At 35.5% G+C, this 18,533-nt stretch overlaps 1 protein-coding gene across 5 annotated transcripts in view; it reads right to left on the bottom strand.

Moving 5' to 3' along the window:
* VTI1A (vesicle transport through interaction with t-SNAREs 1A) overlaps positions 1–18,533 on the bottom strand; it is a 350,627-nt gene that overhangs the window by 262,072 nt on the left and 70,022 nt on the right. For 3 of the 5 annotated variants that reach the window (XM_049645767.1, XM_049645768.1, XM_049645765.1), the window contains exons 4-5: positions 10,686–10,763; positions 4,239–4,259 (exon numbers count right to left, since the gene is read on the bottom strand). In XM_049645767.1, coding sequence (XP_049501724.1) covers positions 4,239–4,259; positions 10,686–10,763 — 99 coding nt within the window. The remainder of the gene's footprint in view (positions 1–4,238; positions 4,260–10,685; positions 10,764–18,533) is intronic. The other 2 variants (XM_049645769.1, XM_049645766.1) reach the window with 1 other exon arrangement.

Below are 18,533 nucleotides of genomic sequence, written 5' to 3'. Positions count from 1 at the left end.
CCAAGAAACAAGAGAAGCATGTTTCTCCATGCACAGATACTCAAGAATGTGGATTTATTTCCAAATATATGACATTGGATTGAAGGTGGACTTTTGACACCTACTGCTTTAGACTGTGAACTAAAAGGATAATAATTATATATATTCTTTTATATTGGATGGGATAATGAGAGGATTTCCCCCAAATTCTCAACTTCTCAACTTTCTTTTCTGTACTGAGGCTGTTTTGTTTTGTTTTTTAACCATAATGATCAGCCACTAGATCTATTCAGTTGACCAACAGATTTATAAACTAATCATGGCTATGAATAAGTAAGAATATATGCACGCACATGAATGTGTGTGTGTGTGTGTGTGTGTGTGTGTGTACAGATGCACATATGTCTGGACACTTAGAAACATATGAATATGTGTATCTGTACATTTCTGTGTGTCCATGCGTACAAGTATTTGTATAAATTAGTACTTTTCCCCATCAAATCAGTTTTGGTATCTGGTCAAACAGAAAGAAAAAATGCAACCACAACTCCTATAACTTTGTGTTGTTGACAGATGTCATTTAAAATCGAAGAAATGCTTTCTAATAATAATAAAAAAGGAGGTGCCACACGTATTATCTGAGTGGCTGTCGAGCGAAACGATCTACCTTGCTCTAATGAGCCCCCATGGATCGTGGAGATGCAAGCTGTATTGACATGCACACTTAAGCTAATACACCTAGACCAGTGCCTCCAAGCTCTAGCAGCCAGGGATGCTGACAGAATATCTCGCTTCCATCTTCAAAGAAAGGAAGTGATTAGTATGTTATCATTACCATTCAAAACGTGATTTCCTTATTCCCTCCCGGCATAGGTGACACATCTGAGATGCGGCCAGACGTTGGAGGCAGCTAAAGCCACATCAAAGCTTTCCTTGAAATTTTTTTGGGGGGAAGGGCCTGGGGGGGCGGGGGGAGGAAGAATCATTAAAACAATGCATTTAGAACAGAGAGATAGGACCTGATGTGAAGGTCAGGAAAGCTGCAACAACAGTCTATAATAATTAATAGAGTTGTCTAATATACAGTGGAGAAATTAAGAGAAAAGCTGCCCCTCCCTCTGCAAAAAAAAAAAAAACAAAACAAAAAAAAAAACAACTAAATAAATAAAAGGGAGGAAGGAAAGAATGCTTATATCATGAAAATGCTAAATCACTAAAGGCTGTAATTGAGAAAAAGAAAAGCAGGGGAGCTCTCTGTGTTTGGCATATATGACTATCTTTAAAGAAAATTAAACACTTCACTCAGCTTGTCAAAAATAGCTTTCTTCCTCCTAATTTTCCCTGCATACAGGTTTTGGGCATAGGGATTGTTCTTCCCTTCTCTGAATATTGTTTTCTACCTTAACAAAGGACTTAATTTCAAACTGGTAATTCTCTAAAACGATACCAGATTTGTGAAATCAAGAGTAAATGTGAATTTTAATTCAGAATAACAGAACAAAAGTTTTTGGCTCATTTTCATATTGGATGAAATCCCTAAATTAAAAGAGAACATTTAGCCGCTGCAAATAAAAAAAAAAAAAAAAAAAAAAAAAAAACCAAAAAACAAAACCCAAAGATCAGTACTGGAAATGGACAGTCTAATTATATGATAATAGATAATACAAGAAAGAAAGCATTTAAATGTAAGATGATTCTTGGAATTCCATGAAAAGGAGACAAAACAGATTATGAAGTGTATGGCTCTAATGAGGAGCAAATTTCTAAAAGAACTTAAAAAAAATGCATATTCCTAAATCATGAAAGTAACTCTTCTTCAGGACAGTTCAATTTTATCGGAGTAAATCTGCACACAAGAGGACTACCAGTTTACCAGCAGCTTTCCAGCAGGACCTCACTTTGTATTTTGGAACCTCTTCATTTAAGTCAAGCTAAAATCAAGTTCTTGTAACAGCTGTGCTATTTACATTGTTCCCTTAGTTGTGCATTGCCCCGGTCTCTGAAAATGAAAGGAAATACACTACAGTAGCAGCTGAGGCTTTCAACTTGCCCCCACACTCCATCCCAAACTCATTCTCTCACCCTCTCCTCAGCCCTTTCAAAGCAGGTAAGTGAAGCTGTGCAGGAGCTTCAGACAGAGCTCAGCTCGCGTGAGGAGCTACGCAGCGTGGAGAGCTGGAGATTCAGGATTCAGACGGAGGGCTCGGCACGGCCAACATCAGTTCTGCTCCCCGTGCACACCAGCCTGCCTTCAAGCACGCTCAGTCCCCAGAACTGAGCCGGAAAAGAGCATCACAAGGAAGGGATGGGGGCATACTCTGTTTCCAAACACAACAAAACGTCCTATTTTGAAACAGATGCGTGCTTGTCTTCTCAGGAGAAGTATAAGGGGGAAATCTGGGGTACACTCGCTGATTACTATTAGAATCCTGACTGAGAAACAATCATCTCTTGAGCAAACCATGTATCAGTGCACCGTCATCATCCTAATCTATTTTACAAATATCGATGCTACATCCATATCAAAGACTGGTAAAAGAATATTCCAGAGTATATTATTCTATTGGTTGAATGACCTCATTCTTCCAGGTACAATTCCATTCCAGGTTACAGTTTTGGAAACATGCAGTCCAGAACCGTTATTGACGAAACAGTTGCTATAGGCACAAACAAAAGAATTAAGCCATAGAATGATGATAGAATGTGTTTTAAAGGAAGTGCAGACATGACGTTTTCAGCTTTTAGAATTAAGATTTCTATGTCCACACAATTCAGCTTAACAAAAATAAATCTGTCAAAAATGCTGATTGTAATAAGGCACAATACTTTATTAATTATATTCACTAAATTCAGGGGCAAGAGCTTTGTGTAGTTTCTTCACCAGAGATTTTCAAGTCTATTGTTAGTTCCATTAAGATCTGAAAATTCGGATTCTTCACCTAAGCATGGGCATATGCAAATACACACAAGCAGGTATTCTGTCTTGCAAAAAAATAGTGTTGAGTATCACTCACCTCAAGAAAAATCTCATATATCAAAACTGCAATTGATTATATTCATTTAGTATATACATCTACTTCCATAAAACACACAAGAAGGTTGGAAGGTAAGGGTTTTATATATTTTCACCTTTTAATTTTTTTATCAGTATTGCTTTTACTAAGAGATGACGGCACTAATGCATCTTAAATCAGAAGAGTTGTTGAAAACCACTGTCTGCAGCCTCTCATTTAGCATTCATATCACCTACAGAATGATGACATACCAATAAAAAAAAATTCTAGGAAAATCCAAATCAATGCAGTCAATCTAAACTCAAAAATAATTCACAGTCCTCCTTAGAAGCAATCAGACAACTTTTAAATTGCAAAATGGGCCATTATCTTCTGCCCTAGTATAAAAGTAACAAAACTCAAGGTCACCAAGTAAAAAAAATATAACTGCTTTTACCTGTGAAAAAAAAGTATATTTATTACATATTTATTAAGTTTGGCCTAATTAAAAACAAACAAACAAAAACAAGACCAGAATCATTCAGCATCCCTCAACGATACTGGGATAAAATTATAAACATTGCTGTTAATATTTGCTGGGCCACAAATAGGTCTGGAGCTGCATTATAATACAGACCGGCAACTCAGAAAAATGAGAACTCACGTGGGTGCTATTTCCTACAAAAAGGAAAGTGTTTAACAATGAGGAGAGCTTTGGCTATTCTTAAGAATCTGTGTACACAGACTAGTAGAGCATTTATAACATATGTGTGTTTCCCTAAAAGGAAAACAGATTCATGGTATCTCGTGTTGGACCTAAGAATCTTGGGTGAGGGAAAAGGGTATATTTAAAAAGAGTTTTCAGTAAATTGGAATGTCAGAAAAAAAACATTTTAATCGTATTGACTTCTTTGAGAAATCAATACAAATAAAACAAATCTGAAGTCAGTTTACATTAAAACCACACTTAGGTAAAGTTTTAAGACAGCCCTTTATATTTTTCCTCCCTTTTTTGGCCTTTAAAATATGAATTTTCTCCAGATACCAAGCAACAACAATGACCACTGTCCTAAGCATGATTAGAGTTTACTTGTTTTTTAACAGATAGTCAGCAAAGAACATTTCTAACAGTATAATCAATACTTTTGCTATGTGTAAATTTTCCTGGAAAAAATGAACCCAAAGATCTTACTTCAGATTTAGAAATTCAATTTTATAGGGAAAAGCAGAATTAAAAAAAAAAAAAGCAAGCTAGGAAGTACTCACCTCTTCACGTAATTTTATCAACTGCAACATGAATGCACACACAAAAAAAAAAAGATAAAAAGGAAAGAAATGGCAGGAAAGAAAGATCAGTTGTGTGACAGGATACAGAATTAACATTGACAATTTATCTGTTTACATGTTTAGCATTTAAAAATCACAGACAAACACATTAAAAGAACCTAAACAGAGACTACATGCAGAGTTTTTTGAACGAATAAAGATCACTTTCTCACACTGTCACATTAAACAAAGAGAATAGTGTGAAATTCTCTTTTAAAGTACATCTAAGACACCATCATGAAATAAAGGGGAACGACTTCATAGAAGTCTATATTATAAAGAAAGAAAACAAGTTTACTGTTCCTCTCTTCTAAGAATGTACCACTGAAGAGGTTTTGTATATACAAGTTTTCAGGATGTTTCTCTATTTTGAATCTTGACAACTGATTTCAGATTTCCTGTACAAATAAAAATGATTAATAGTTCATGCTTTTGTCCCAATAAATATTTAAAACAAATAATTTTGTTAGTTAATATCATAGATGGGCCCACTCTAGTAATACGATTGTATTTGGAGGTGACATTATTTTAACTGAGAATAAAGCATGCTGGGAGAGATAATATTTAGGACATAGTATCAGAAAATATTTCACTATCCTTAGAAATACTGTGTATATCTGAGTTGATTTCTAGGGTTTGTTTTGCTTAAGAGGCTACTGCAATCACATGGTGGTTTTCTATTTTTTTAGTTTTTGAAGTTTCTTCATTTTTCCATTTTCTTCATCTCGTAAACTGGGCCATCTTAAAGCCATGTTGTCTGTTACTGCAGTGTGTTCTCACTGAAGTCAAACCAGAAAAACCACTCTTTACGTGCTAGTAAATTCCCTGGGATAAGGTTTTAATTCTCCTTTGTAGGACATTTTTTATTTGCCTTCAATCTAGCAGATAACACAAGTTACTTTAACTCTTTAGAAGCTAGAAAATGGACACAACCATGTATCTGACTCATTTGTGCGTGAGTGTATGTGTGTGCTGGGGGTGTGGATGTATTTCACAGTATTCTAAATCAAATATCATATAGTTGAGATGACTGCCATAGTTTCCGCGATGAAGAGAAACTGAAACCGATGTTATGAAAGGCTATAAACCACATTCTAGGTCTAAAATTTGCATCCTCGGCAATTCAAGTCTACAACGGATAATTTCTAAACATCCAAATATCTGTAACATCTGTTACAACACTTGACATATACAGGCCAATCAATTAAATTATTGCTTTGGGAGAAATGTGCCATGAATTGCTCACTCTAAGTCTCTCTAAAAGTATCATGTTTACTATGGCCCGGCTCTCTCGATGCTTAATGCTGTTTTTGTCTCCAATTCAAGAAATGCAGTATGCATTTCCGCTCATTCTGTTGTTTCATTTGTTATGTGTGAAAAGTATTTCAAGTGCAAAAGAATGAGATTTCAAAATTGTTATGAATCTTTTATGAAGAGGGTGCAGAATATTACATAATGTCTCACAAGGCATTTAGTGAAAATGAAACTTTTAGCATTGTCCTTTCACACCATACTGGGAGTTGTAATTATTTTTAATTAATATACTCATTCTCTCAGCCACCGACCAGTGTCTATGAGTCAAGCATCTGGTTTCATGTGAAAAGCTACCACATTCTTCCCAAGAAAAAGTAAAATTCGAAACTAAAATACCTGGCCTAACATACATAGGAATCTTTTCTCTGCTATCTGAACATCATGAGAGAAAAAGGCAAACATTAATTCTCAGAAACAGACGATCTGGGAATTGATCACACAAGCTATCTTTTCTTTCTGGGCGCACCCTTCTTCAGTTGACTATGATACTCAAAGGGCCAAAGTTTAAAACTACTCCTCAGCAATTGAGACCATTTGGGGCATGCCACCCTGCCATAATCAATGAGTGTTTAAAAATGCTACCCATTTGTTTTTTCAATAGGTTCCAAACAAAAAACGTTCTATCTTGTTTGTGCCGCATGGCTGCATTCAAGCTCTACACGGGATTTGTAGCTAAGCTAGGTAATGGGAGGGGTTTTAATCTTTATCTTTTTTTTTTTTTAAGTTAGGCTGGGAATTTTCATTCAAGTAAACAAAAGATGGTCTATGTTTGAAAACTAACAATGCTTACTTAGACTAGACTGAAAGTCGCGATTTCGTATTTTATGGAGTTACTAGCTCCATCATAGGCGACTTGAAAATGTGCCGTGCCACCATGTTGGGTTATGATAATCAACGTCTTTTTTGAAACAAAGATTTTTTTTTCCCCCCAATGCAGAATTTGATACAAGAGGTAATCTGTTCCTTTGTGGGCTGAAAAAATCTGGTTTACGCTGGTTTGAACCAGTGGAATCTCTTGTGGTTAAGCCTTCTGCTGTGGCTAAAATCAAAACTGCACTGCAGAGCATGTGAGGGTTCATGCGCGCGCGCCTGTGTGTGTGTGTGTGTGTGTGTGTGTGAGGTGTGTCACGTGACCCCCAGAACTACCGATTTTTTTTTTTTTAAAGCTGATAACGCCACTGCCGTCTCTGTCCGCATACAGATAACGAATAAATGCTGAACTCTATTAAACGCCCTTTACACATTATCGTGGGTCGAACACACAATTTTCTGAACTTATGATGACAGTCTATTTATTTTGCTATAAACCCTCAGCACGTAACGAACAGATTTGTGCCTGGTAATGATCTGCTCTGCCAGGGCTATATGAAATGATACCGACCTTCTTTAGATCTTGGGGAATTAAATTGACCGACTTCACCCCCTGGTCTGTAGCTGAAGTTTGACACACTTTATGCACAGCAAGCCCAAATCGGAACTTAAGAGAACCTCGTATTAAAAAATTAAGCAATCATATGTGCTAAATATTACTTTACCACAAAAATTTCGGCACATTTAGGAATATCCTATTCTTTAGATATGGATTTGAACCTTCTATTTAGGATTTACGAAAATTTCATTTACTCACATTTATTCACCAATCAATATCATTGTGTATATGGAAATTGAGAGACTATTAGGGTTCAAAAATAGAGTCTGGAACATTTTGTGTGCCACATCATCATACTCCACTATAAAGAGGATTAGGGGATTTAATTCTGTAAGATTTTTTTTTCTTTCCCTTTCCTGAGAGTGGTTTTCATGAAACCGAATCAAGGTAATAATTATTAAAGTTTCCACTCTAAATACAGCACTACTACATTTCAAAAACTCAACTCTCTCAAAGAATTAAAATGTTGCCATATGGAATGGAAAACATGGTATTTTAAAATAATAGAATGATAATGCCTAAGACAATAGTCCTTGGAAAGCTGATGACCCACCAAGACTCAAATGTGCAAAGTAGGTGATTTTGTTCCTTCTTTGTAAACTAGGGACGAGCCATATTTGATTGTGTGAGATGGCTATGAATTAGAAATGAATTTACACAAAGCCACTAATTTGGAATTAAATAGAATTGTATACTGTAGGAGGGACACTGAAGACGCACTTGAAAAATTCTTAATTGCTGAAATCTTGAAATTTCCAATGATGCCAGAAATGTTTATATAAGAGTAAATTAATATACTTTATAGTTAATTGGCAGATTATGCGTATGAACTATCAGGTGTTAAATGCCTAAAAAAATGCATTACAAATGGCCAGAATGTGAAATAATAGCTATGACGTTTACATTTGTCTAAATCTCTACAAAGAAGCCACTGTAGGGAAGATGTGCATGTTGCATTGAAAATAACTAGTCAGTAGTCAGTAGTTATTTTTATCTATTTGTAACCATTGCTATAATTCTTTATTATTTTCCTTTTCTGATCTATAATTTTTAAAAATTGAGATATATACCAATTTCAGTGAGACAAATACTGCTTTTTTGTCTCATTTTTTTATCTCAAAGATTTCTCTCTATATTAAAAGTTTATCTTAACTACTATATGGCTAAGAAGTCCTGAAAAATCAATTTATCAACAATTAACTTGAGGATATACTTAGTTTTGGGCTGACAATATTTTCTTATGTAAATGATAGGTAATCGTACCCAGAAAAGAAACTATCTTCATAGTCCTTGAGCTACAAAAATATAAAGAGACAACTTAAAATCTTTTCTTCCTTTAAAGAAAGGGCTTCTGTTTTGATTCCGTAGTCTGAATGAATACTGATGCAGAATAAAGAGTTATTCTCAAGTGACCATTCCTGGCTGAGAGATGTGTTTTAGTTTGAGGGATTTTAATTCATACATTATGATAAAAAGCCCCCAAACAAAATTTAATGACTTCATTATGGTATGGAAATTCTGTTACAGTTGGCAACAAAATGTCCAAAAAGTTAAGTGTGGTCTCTTTGAACTTTCAAACCTAATTCGAATTTTGGACTGAAAAGTTCTCATAACTAATAATCTAACAGTAACATCGTCTCATGACTATAATTTATCATATTGTATTTATTGAAATGACAGCTCCTTATAACTAAACTTCAGGTTCTCCAAGCACATTCAGAATTTGTAAGTTTGATTTATACGAGTCCAGAGGAAATCTCTGTGAAATCACTTTAAAGTGACAGGAATATAATTTGAAAAATTCAGAAAATATGAACTCTACCTATTTTTGTAGAGTATTTTTCTTTAGGCATAAAAAAATCACACTTGTATGTGTGTAAGGCAAATGTTTTAGGCACATAAAATGTCCATTAAGAGAAGTGAACATGCTTTAAAAAAAAAAAGAGAGAGAGAGAGATTCCTGTCACAGTACTACAGCATCTATTACAATAAAGGAGTCTGAGTTAGACAGGAACACCCCCTTCCTTTCTATTTCCTCTATATTAAGCAGTAGTTTCATATGAGGGAAAGATCTAGAGCTTTCTAAAAAACTGACATGGGAACTATGCATTCACTTTTTTTGCAAAAAAGAGAATGCTTTTTTTCGCAGTAAAGATATGAAATGAAATTATGATTCATTCATTCGAGAGATATGAACAATCTAAAACTCACTTTAAATAGGAAGACAATATTTTTTCTCTCATCCTCATGTTATTTAATCTATTATGAGTAAAACCCTTTATCCCACCACCCTTTTATGTTTGTTGTGCTCCTTGTTTGTTTGTTTTTTTTTTCTTTCCCCCTTAGCTGTTCTCACATTCCAATCAGGAAAGCTGAAATCCCAAGTCAAATCTTAACATGTTTACATTTCTAAATTCAAGCTGATAACATCCAAAAAGTGGCTAAGGTGAGATCTTTCCCAAAACAAACATAATCAGCTTGGTGACTCTTCTCCCCTTTTTGGGGGGTTGGATAGATGGAGGCCTTAATCCCATGAGTGTCATCCCGTTTACCATATTAACATTGGAGTAGATAGTAATATAGTTTCAGCATATATAGACCTATAATATAATCTATTTGAAATGGTAAGTACAATTATGCAAGTTTTCCACTGTGTACCAATATATTATGTTTTACTATCTTATTAAAGTTTTGGTTTACTCCATGAATGATTTATGTTCATTTTTATTTAGGCAGAGTAAAGACCTTTACAATACTTACCAAAGGAATATGAATAAACACGCTCAGGTCTTGCTTCTGAAGTTCCCATCATTTATTTTCTCCAAAAGTGTCAAAGAGAGGAAGTCACTAGTGTTGTTTGTGACATTTTAAAAGTCATCTCTACCCTGAGATGACTTTTTTAAAAAGTCATATACATTATTTGCATGAACTAATGAAATCTGCAGTATTAATTCAAAGAAAGAAGTGGGACATTAATTAGACTCATCACACTGCTGTGTGATCCAATGAGAAATGACAGCCAAGTTGTAAGGCCCTTTTAAGAAGAAATTGCATCTTATTTTTTGCCTATGCAGATATTAAACTGTAGAAGAGACTTTTCCTATTCTTCTTCTTATTTGACGGAGGCCAGACCTCTGAGTATCTGAGCTCCACACTGGTGCTCACAGTCTGCATTTTGGTGAATGTATTTTAAGCAGCTCCACAATAGGAGACTGAGCTGCCCTGTTGAATTTTGAAAGCTTACTTTCATTTGTTTTGCTGCAAGTGTTGATTTAATTATACTGCATTATTATCAAAGCTGCATTATGTACTTTTTTATTCCTTTTACATGTGTTTGAGGTGAAGACCTTGGCTTTGTCTGCAAACAGTGTGTTTCAAGTTATTCCTTAAGTACTAAATAATAAAGAAAGGAGAAGAAAAGATTTTTTTAAAAGATAGCAGACAGTGATCACAAGGTAAAGGGTTAAATGTAAGATCTCCAAGAAACATTTTGAAGTTGATTAAGACTCCAGCTTTGCATTAAACAGTATCGCTTCCACATGAGTTGTTGCTAATACTGTTAAGGAGCAGCTTGAGAGCCCAGTGTGCCAGTGACCTCCTTCACCCTCCAGCCACCCACCGGGCCTTCCTGATTAGCATTCTACCTGGTTCTCTGAGGAATTCCCATCATCCCCTAGGAGCTCATTCCGTACTTCGTCACTGTAGGCGATCCGTGACCTTTTCTATAAAACAAAACAAAAAGGGAGAGAGCGAGATGAACGTTAGAAAGTAAAGGCTTCGAAGCATTATTGGTATCAAGGCTGATCATCTCAAACCTCGAGAGCCCCCTAATGGAAACCTATTTGCTAAAATCTGCAAAGCAAAGTTGTGTAGAGTTCTTGAACTTGAGAAGTTTAATGTAAATTAGAAGTTTTTCAGATGCCAATAATGAAAGAAAACTCTGCATTGTGTAAGTACTCCATTAATATTCACAAACGGATCAGAACTGGTATGTTATTCCATATGTAGCCATACAAATAAGACCACCAAACTGAAGGAAATACAGCTTTATAGCTGTATATCTGCAAAACTCACCAGATTGTAATTAAAACAAGTCTATATGGGGGTCTTTAAAATTGTGGCAGGAAATGAACTATATAATATAGGTCTTTTAAAATCTCTGATTCTGGGATAATATTATGACTCCAACTGAACACTGGAATGCTTAGACAATAGTTCATCTATATTTCCTTCATTATTGTGATGTTAGTAGCCAGAAAGAGATGGAATTTTAAAGTCTATCCCGTTTCCAAACAATAACTTAAAGGTCTCCAAGCTCTCCTCAAATAATAGCTGAAGGAAAAGTAATGGGAGTGTGTGTGTGTGTGTGTGTGTGTGTGTGTGTGTATGCGCGCGCGCGTGTTAAAACAAATCAAATTTCCCAATCCCAGTACATAAAGGCAAGTAGGCTACGAGTCAACTTTTCTCAATCCCAGTAAATAAAGTGGGCTATGAGTCAACATTTCACTCAGTGAAATTCTGTTTTACGGGAGTTGACCTTTACCTGTAAAGTCAGAGGGACATGTCTATAAGCAATTCATGGATTATCTAAACGTACACACATTTGGAAAAGCTAAAAGGCTCTGAAAATTAGTTGCGAAGCTAGGGCGCCATCCTCAGATCCTACTTCAGCATCACCATTTCAGACTCAAATGCAGATTTACAGGTTACTTGGCTGCCTTTTTTTGCTTCTGGACTAAGCAAAAAGAGTGAATTTAAAAATGGCAGCTGGGAAATAGTAGCCTATTCTCACTTGCAGTCTACAGTTTAGGCCTTAAGATTTCATACTTGTTCACCTGCGATCTGAAAAATTAATGTAGTTTAAAAAGAACTATTCAGAATCCTCGAGCAGAAGTCAACAAGATTTTTAATTAGATTTTTATACTAGTAAACAGCACTGCTTTGCTACATAGAGATCACACCGTCTTAAATGTGAAATCACACTAGGATTTAAAAGGACTTTTAGCAAGAAAAGCCAATAGATTTTGAATCATTTTCGAGTCACAGCCTTTCTCAGTTAGGGTTCCTTATCTGAACCACAAAACAGAAAATTATTTTAGTGACTATTTTCTCAATCTTCCAAGGAGGGTACATAAGAGAGAGTTCATTACAGAGAATAGAAGCCTAAGGGCATTAGGGCTTAACTCTCTGGCAGAAGCTAGTTGAAAAGTAAACAAATCTAGATATCCCTTTATTATTTTAGGAAAAAAAATCAGTCTTATAGAATTCTAAAGATTGCTTTGGTTAAACTGAAACTAGAACCTACACTCATTCTAGCACAAAATTTCCTCCTCATCATATTATCCTCTGAATGCACCCAGGAAAAAGATGCAAAAATTGCAAAATGTTTCAGCAGAAAGGAGATGATGGCCTCCCTTCTCTGCCCTGAGTCTCTACCCCAAGTCCCCCTTCTTTGCTGCAAGGGTGTCTCTGTACCTGAGCAGATGTAGCAAGTCGGTAAATAGATAAATAAAACCAACAACGTTGCCGAGGACAAAGTACCAAAGTTAAGTCATTAGCCTGAGGTCAGTAATGACATCTGTATCAGATGTCTTAACAATTCAGGAGCGAGCCAACTCATTCATTTTGTGAACACGCCAGACTTCTCACCACCACAAACAGCATATATTAAGCCCGCTTCTCTTATTGTATTTACTGAACCGACTGTTAATTATTTCGATTGACTTCATACAGAATTATCTCGAAAAATGCGGAACTGCAATGTCAGTCCACCTCATGGCCTTCCTACAATATTTAGATGAAGCCAAACCTTTCTTTTGCCCATTTGGAGATCCCCACTACAGTAGTTCCAAACTAGCTAAGCAAAAGTATTTTACAGCATTAAAGGAAATGAGAACCTTTAAACAGGCTGTGGTATCAGAGCTGCCTTTTTAATTATTCATTTTATCACTATGGGGGACTAAAACATTCCACAGTATGCGAGAATATCATACGGAGATTGTTTTTGTGTTTTCCCCTTTCACCAAAATACCAACAAATTGGCATAGATTGTTCAATCACATTATATTCTCATTTTGATTTGCTGAACTTCAAAAGAAGAAGAAAATTACAAACATGTATCCCTAAATATCTAATCTTGTTTTGGTGAGAATTCATTGCTTTTGAAAACCAGCAATTAAGAGTGTACACACTCAGCAACAGAGGAGAAATAAGGATTTATCCGCAGTTGAAGGGTGGTCTCTATAAATGTCAGTCTTTACTATTGGGACGGTAAACATCGGTCATTTGGACGGCTTTCTGGATGTAATTAAGCAGATGATATGCTGAGTTTACGAAATGTTCTCTGATCGAACTAACTTCTCTTAAAGAATAAAAAAACTCATTCCCAGAATCAGAAATAGTTCCTCATGAAAATGGCACAGTCGGTGCAGAAAATCGAACTCTTTACCCTTGAATATCATTTTACAAATATATATATTTTTAAGATCAAGACTGTTTTATTGAGAGTTGCATTTAAATGCCTGACATTGGTATTTTCTCCTAATATTTTTGTGGTTTGAAATTTTAAGTAAGCTGATTGTAATCAGCCATAATTTAGCCTGCAGGATCATCACTAAACTGACTGAATACCAAAAAAGGCAAATTCCTTTGAATGACAAACTGCTTATTGTACCGATAGTTTCCTTCCAAAGCATCAATAAATAATTTTACCTTTGGTGGAATTTTTAATAACCTCACTCGACATTACTAAGTACTATGAATATTTTAATTCAGATGATTTAAAGTTAATGAAACTGAAACACCTACTGTATCTTGATTAACTAAAATATTTTTACTTTATTATCAGTTGTATAAAATCTGTACTTTAGCCAAATGCGAGCATGAGAATTTGAGCTGGAAATGTCACACACTCAGCTACAGTTTGAAGGAACCCAATTCATAATGCATTTTATAAATAGTTAATGACTTCTATACATAAGCTAACCAGGCAAATCAAGAAATTGTCAACATTTTTAGTCTTAGTTGTCAGTTACCACTGTCTACTGGTGCTTTATATGTGGCTTCTGGAGAAGACAGAAGCTCTATGCAGTTTGTAATCTATTGCAATTTCAGGTCTGTACCATAAGGGTGGGAAGCTTCAACTGACAATTTTTGCCACACACACAGACACACACAGACAGACACACACACACACACACACACACACACACACACAGAATTAAATATAAGCGCATTCCTCACTTTTAGTTGTGTGTTTTTGTAAAGCTTATTCTTTGTAACTTATATATTACACTTAGGTGGACGAGATGCAGTTGGGCAGAAAAATCTACAGAATTAGAGGAAAAAATATGGCAAATTAACAATTGATTACTATCCCTAAAAAGTCAGACACAGAAAGTTTGAATGCCTTTTATAAACTGATGACAAAAATGAGTCTTTGGTTATGAAGGTGAGAATTTCAAATTCCAAGCAGTTTTCACTTGGTATATGCATACTGATTGGCTGATTTTCTTAAAGCCAAGTTCAAACAGATACACTTGCCCAGCTCTGTCTGGAAATTTGTCTTGAAACAATCTGTCTACTTGACCCAAGCCTTAATGTTTCCCAACTGAACTGAATATGTTTCTGGACAGGCACTGCTAAACTAGAAACAAAATGAATTAACTGAGCTGAAACTAATTAAGAACTGGGATCTGTGGTGCAGCCCCCTATATGATTCTATGTGTGAAACAGGGTATATACATAGTCAGAGTGAAGATTCTACAACCCACCACTAGCATAAGCATAACAATGCAGTTGGTTTATTACTAAAGTGTATATGAGAATTTAATTTCCACCGCGTGCACATGGCAAAGCAATTGCTTAAATTGCCTCACCTGGGAATTTAATACAATGTTATCATCAGACCAGCCACATTGTAAATAGATTTATAATGCTTTCCATGTGCTGCACTCTGTTGCATATGAATTAAGTAATGATCTGGTATTACAATAAAATCAGCTAGTTCCCACACCTGGCAGACAGGATATTTCACTAAATTAATACCCATACAGCTACATCACAAGGCACGGGAGAGGAAACCATCTCTAAGGCATTTGACTTGAGTTTTACATGGAAGGCAAGCACTCCATGGCCATGTAGAATGTCACTGCGTTGAATGGGCTGCTCAAGACAATCTGTTTCTGACATCTGTATCACAGAATTAAGACTTTCTCATTGCCATTCATTTTTGGCCTAATTTTCTTCATTCAGTACTTTAATTACTAATCAGCAATCCGCAACATTCACAAACACTAAGAAAGCCCTTTATTCTAATCTATGTGCTGCAGACAGCCAAATAATTGATACAAAGTGCAGTATGGTTTGGGTAAGTAATGAAAGAACAGCTTGTCCTACTTCCTAATCAAATTGGTCTATAGAAGAAATGGTTAATAGATTTCTCCATAGGTCTAAAACAAATTACCCAGTCTGGCCAGACTTTTCCATTGCTTCTACCGTGTCTTCCAATCCAATCTCCATATATTTAATAATGCCCAAAGTTACCAGGTGATTAAAAACTGTTATGCTTTCATAGCCAAAGAATTTAACTGGTATAAAGAATTTAACTGCTCCTGTTACAATTAACACTTAGGGATATCTTACCGAATACCATGAAATTATATTTATTAGCTAGTCATATAATTGCTGGCATTCATTTCTTGCTGAATTCTAGCTGGTTTGAATTAAATAATAGCATACTTCTGTAATGCCCAGATGGCATTTTCGAAAATGCATCTATCTTTGGCACAAAGCGTTCCATTTTTAACCTCACTTCTATTTCTTCATGACCAATTTCAGCTTTTCATACACACTCCACCCCTGACCCAGGACTTAAAAAAGCTCATCAATCCAGGACAGAAAACTTAACATTTTGGAGGAAAAAAAATGAAAAGAAAGTTATGAAATTTCATTCATCACAGTGTTCGCTGTGCTGCATTAATTTCTAGCAAAGATGATTTAAGATACTACGTGATTTAGGTAAAGGCAAAGTATACTGTTAGGTAAATGTTAGGTCCTTGGGAAGTAGTTAGGATGAAAAAGCGCAAGGCACTGAACACAAAGAACAGAGATAACATTTTAGTATGTGATCTTGGTCAAATTAAGTTTTCTGAATATCACCTTCTTCAATATCTAAAACAGTGACCATATTTATTTCTCAGGGCTGTTGTGTGAATTTAAATATTATGTACAAATGGAAGCCTCTCATAATACCTGATATGTGCTAACCTTGTGAAAGATGTTCAACTAAACATTAGTTGGTAATATTGGAAAGGATGCAATAAAACCGGTACACACACAGGGCTGAGAGTACAAATTAGCGCATCTTCCCTAGAAAATGATGTGCCAATATACACCAAAAGTAACCTTAAAAAGCTCATATTATTTAACTAATAATTAAAGTAATTAGTGAAGTAATTCTAGAATGTTTGTTTCGGTTTTTTTTTTGCCCAATTCTCTATTTTATGATGCTACAATTTGTGGATGATTTTCAGTGGGAAAAACTTTACTGCATTTCTCTAATGTTAGCAGAGAAAGTAGGTTCCAATCTGTTTTTTCTAAGTAATCATTCCACCAAACACAGCTTGCTCTTGCTCAAGGGACTGTTTTGAGTCAAAGGTCAAGCTCATTCACTGGAAAGTGCACAGGCCACATGTCACCAATACTGTAGCATTAATAAAGGGAAAGCACACTTTCTATCTCTCATAAACTCATGGCCAATGGACCATATGCAAGCCAGCAGAGGGAAGATGCTAACATGCCCTGCTGCTGGGCTGCCAACAGTTGAAAAAGCAGGTTAACATGAGAACGCTGAAATAATCCATGTAATACCAGGAAAAGACATTTAAATGTTTTTGAAAAACAAAAAAACAAAAAATAACTAGTGTCTTTCTACTATAATCACTTTCATTTATTATTTTTGCTTATACTTTCAAAAACAGTTTACATGTTTCAAATGGATATTTATGTTTTGGCTGTAAATAATGAGTTACACTCTACCCCACTTTTATTTTTTTAATTTAGCTATTATGAATATGTGAATATTTGTATGCATATAATGAGGTTATATATGTATGTATACACATCTAGACTCACGCAAACTCATATGCAATCCATATGGAATAATAAGTCTACTTGTGTCTCACAATGCTAGAATAGACTTTTCTTTATACTAGGAATTCTGACCACATTGCTGTTACATCATTTAATGATTTGCAAAACGGAGAGCCCAGAAATCATGTAACTGTACCTCTTCATTTCCTCCTCCAGCGATTCTAAACTTAAGCTTAAAATTTAAGTTTAGCATTGGTGTTTCAAAATGCAATGTGAGTTAGTATCATGGCCCCACTTGCTTGCACATGCTTGCAGTTTATGACTTTCACATTGCTATTGAACATGGTGTGGCTGTGTCTTAAATCATGTTAGCTTGTCAATCAATAATTAAGTTACTTCATTCAGAAAATCAGCTCATGATAGAATGCCCAGGTGTTGTTGTCAACATCTGGAATAGTGTAAATTTTCAGTGGAGGAAATCTAATTCTTTAAAATCTTTCTGAATATAAAATAAAACAACTCCATAGACTATAATTGAAATAATCAAAATGTCAAAATATTTTCTTGTTTGATAATGACATACAAATACTCTATGCACTACTAGAAAAATGATACTCTGAAAAATGGATGCTATATAACAGACGCTTCATTTGTATTTCTAAAAGAACTACTGGAATAAAGTATGCAAAAGATATAATTAAGTTGTATGTAGGTTTCCCTACATAATCTGCCTAGCATTAGGAAGGAAAGGCAATCGTTCATTGAAAATCTGTCCAAAGCCATAATTTCAAGTGATCTAGACATCCAAGAGCAAATGATCTCGATGATTCTGTAACTGACACTGAGATGTCTCAAAAGTAACAGAATCCTACAGTTGACGGTGATATGAGGCATCATCTAGACCAGCCTTCCATATTTAGAGATGAGTAGTTCTAAGCCAGATGAGTGATCTCCCCAAGGCCACACACTTGGGAAAGACTAGGTAGAGGAAGGACAGAATGTGTTTCCCAATGTCAGTGCTCTTTTTAATTTACCATACCACCTTTCATTTTACCAAAACATTACGGCAGGCAGGGGCCATCCTATTGCTCCCCGCCCCCCCAAGGCAGGTCTGGCTGCACCATTCACCTGGTTCTACGAATTTATCGTCAACTACAAAGTTGATTGTTCGTAGATTTTGTTTCTTGTCACTCTCCTTCAAAGTAAACAAAAATAAGCCTTTACTTATACACTGTTGTCGACATCTGGAATATTGACAATAATAAATTTGAAATTTCAAAGGTGACAAATACTTAAGGCAGGATATTTTATTTCATAGAATAAAATGTCTGATTTGAGGGCGCCTGGGTGGGTCAGTCAGTTAAGCGTCTGACTTCGGCTCAGGTCATGATCTCCCGGTT

This window comes from Panthera uncia, chromosome D2 (genome assembly GCF_023721935.1).
Source record: "Panthera uncia isolate 11264 chromosome D2, Puncia_PCG_1.0, whole genome shotgun sequence".
NCBI lineage: Eukaryota > Metazoa > Chordata > Mammalia > Carnivora > Felidae > Panthera > Panthera uncia.
The sequence above is the reverse complement of the archived record's forward strand: the minus strand, read 5'-3'. Positions and strand labels throughout refer to the sequence as shown.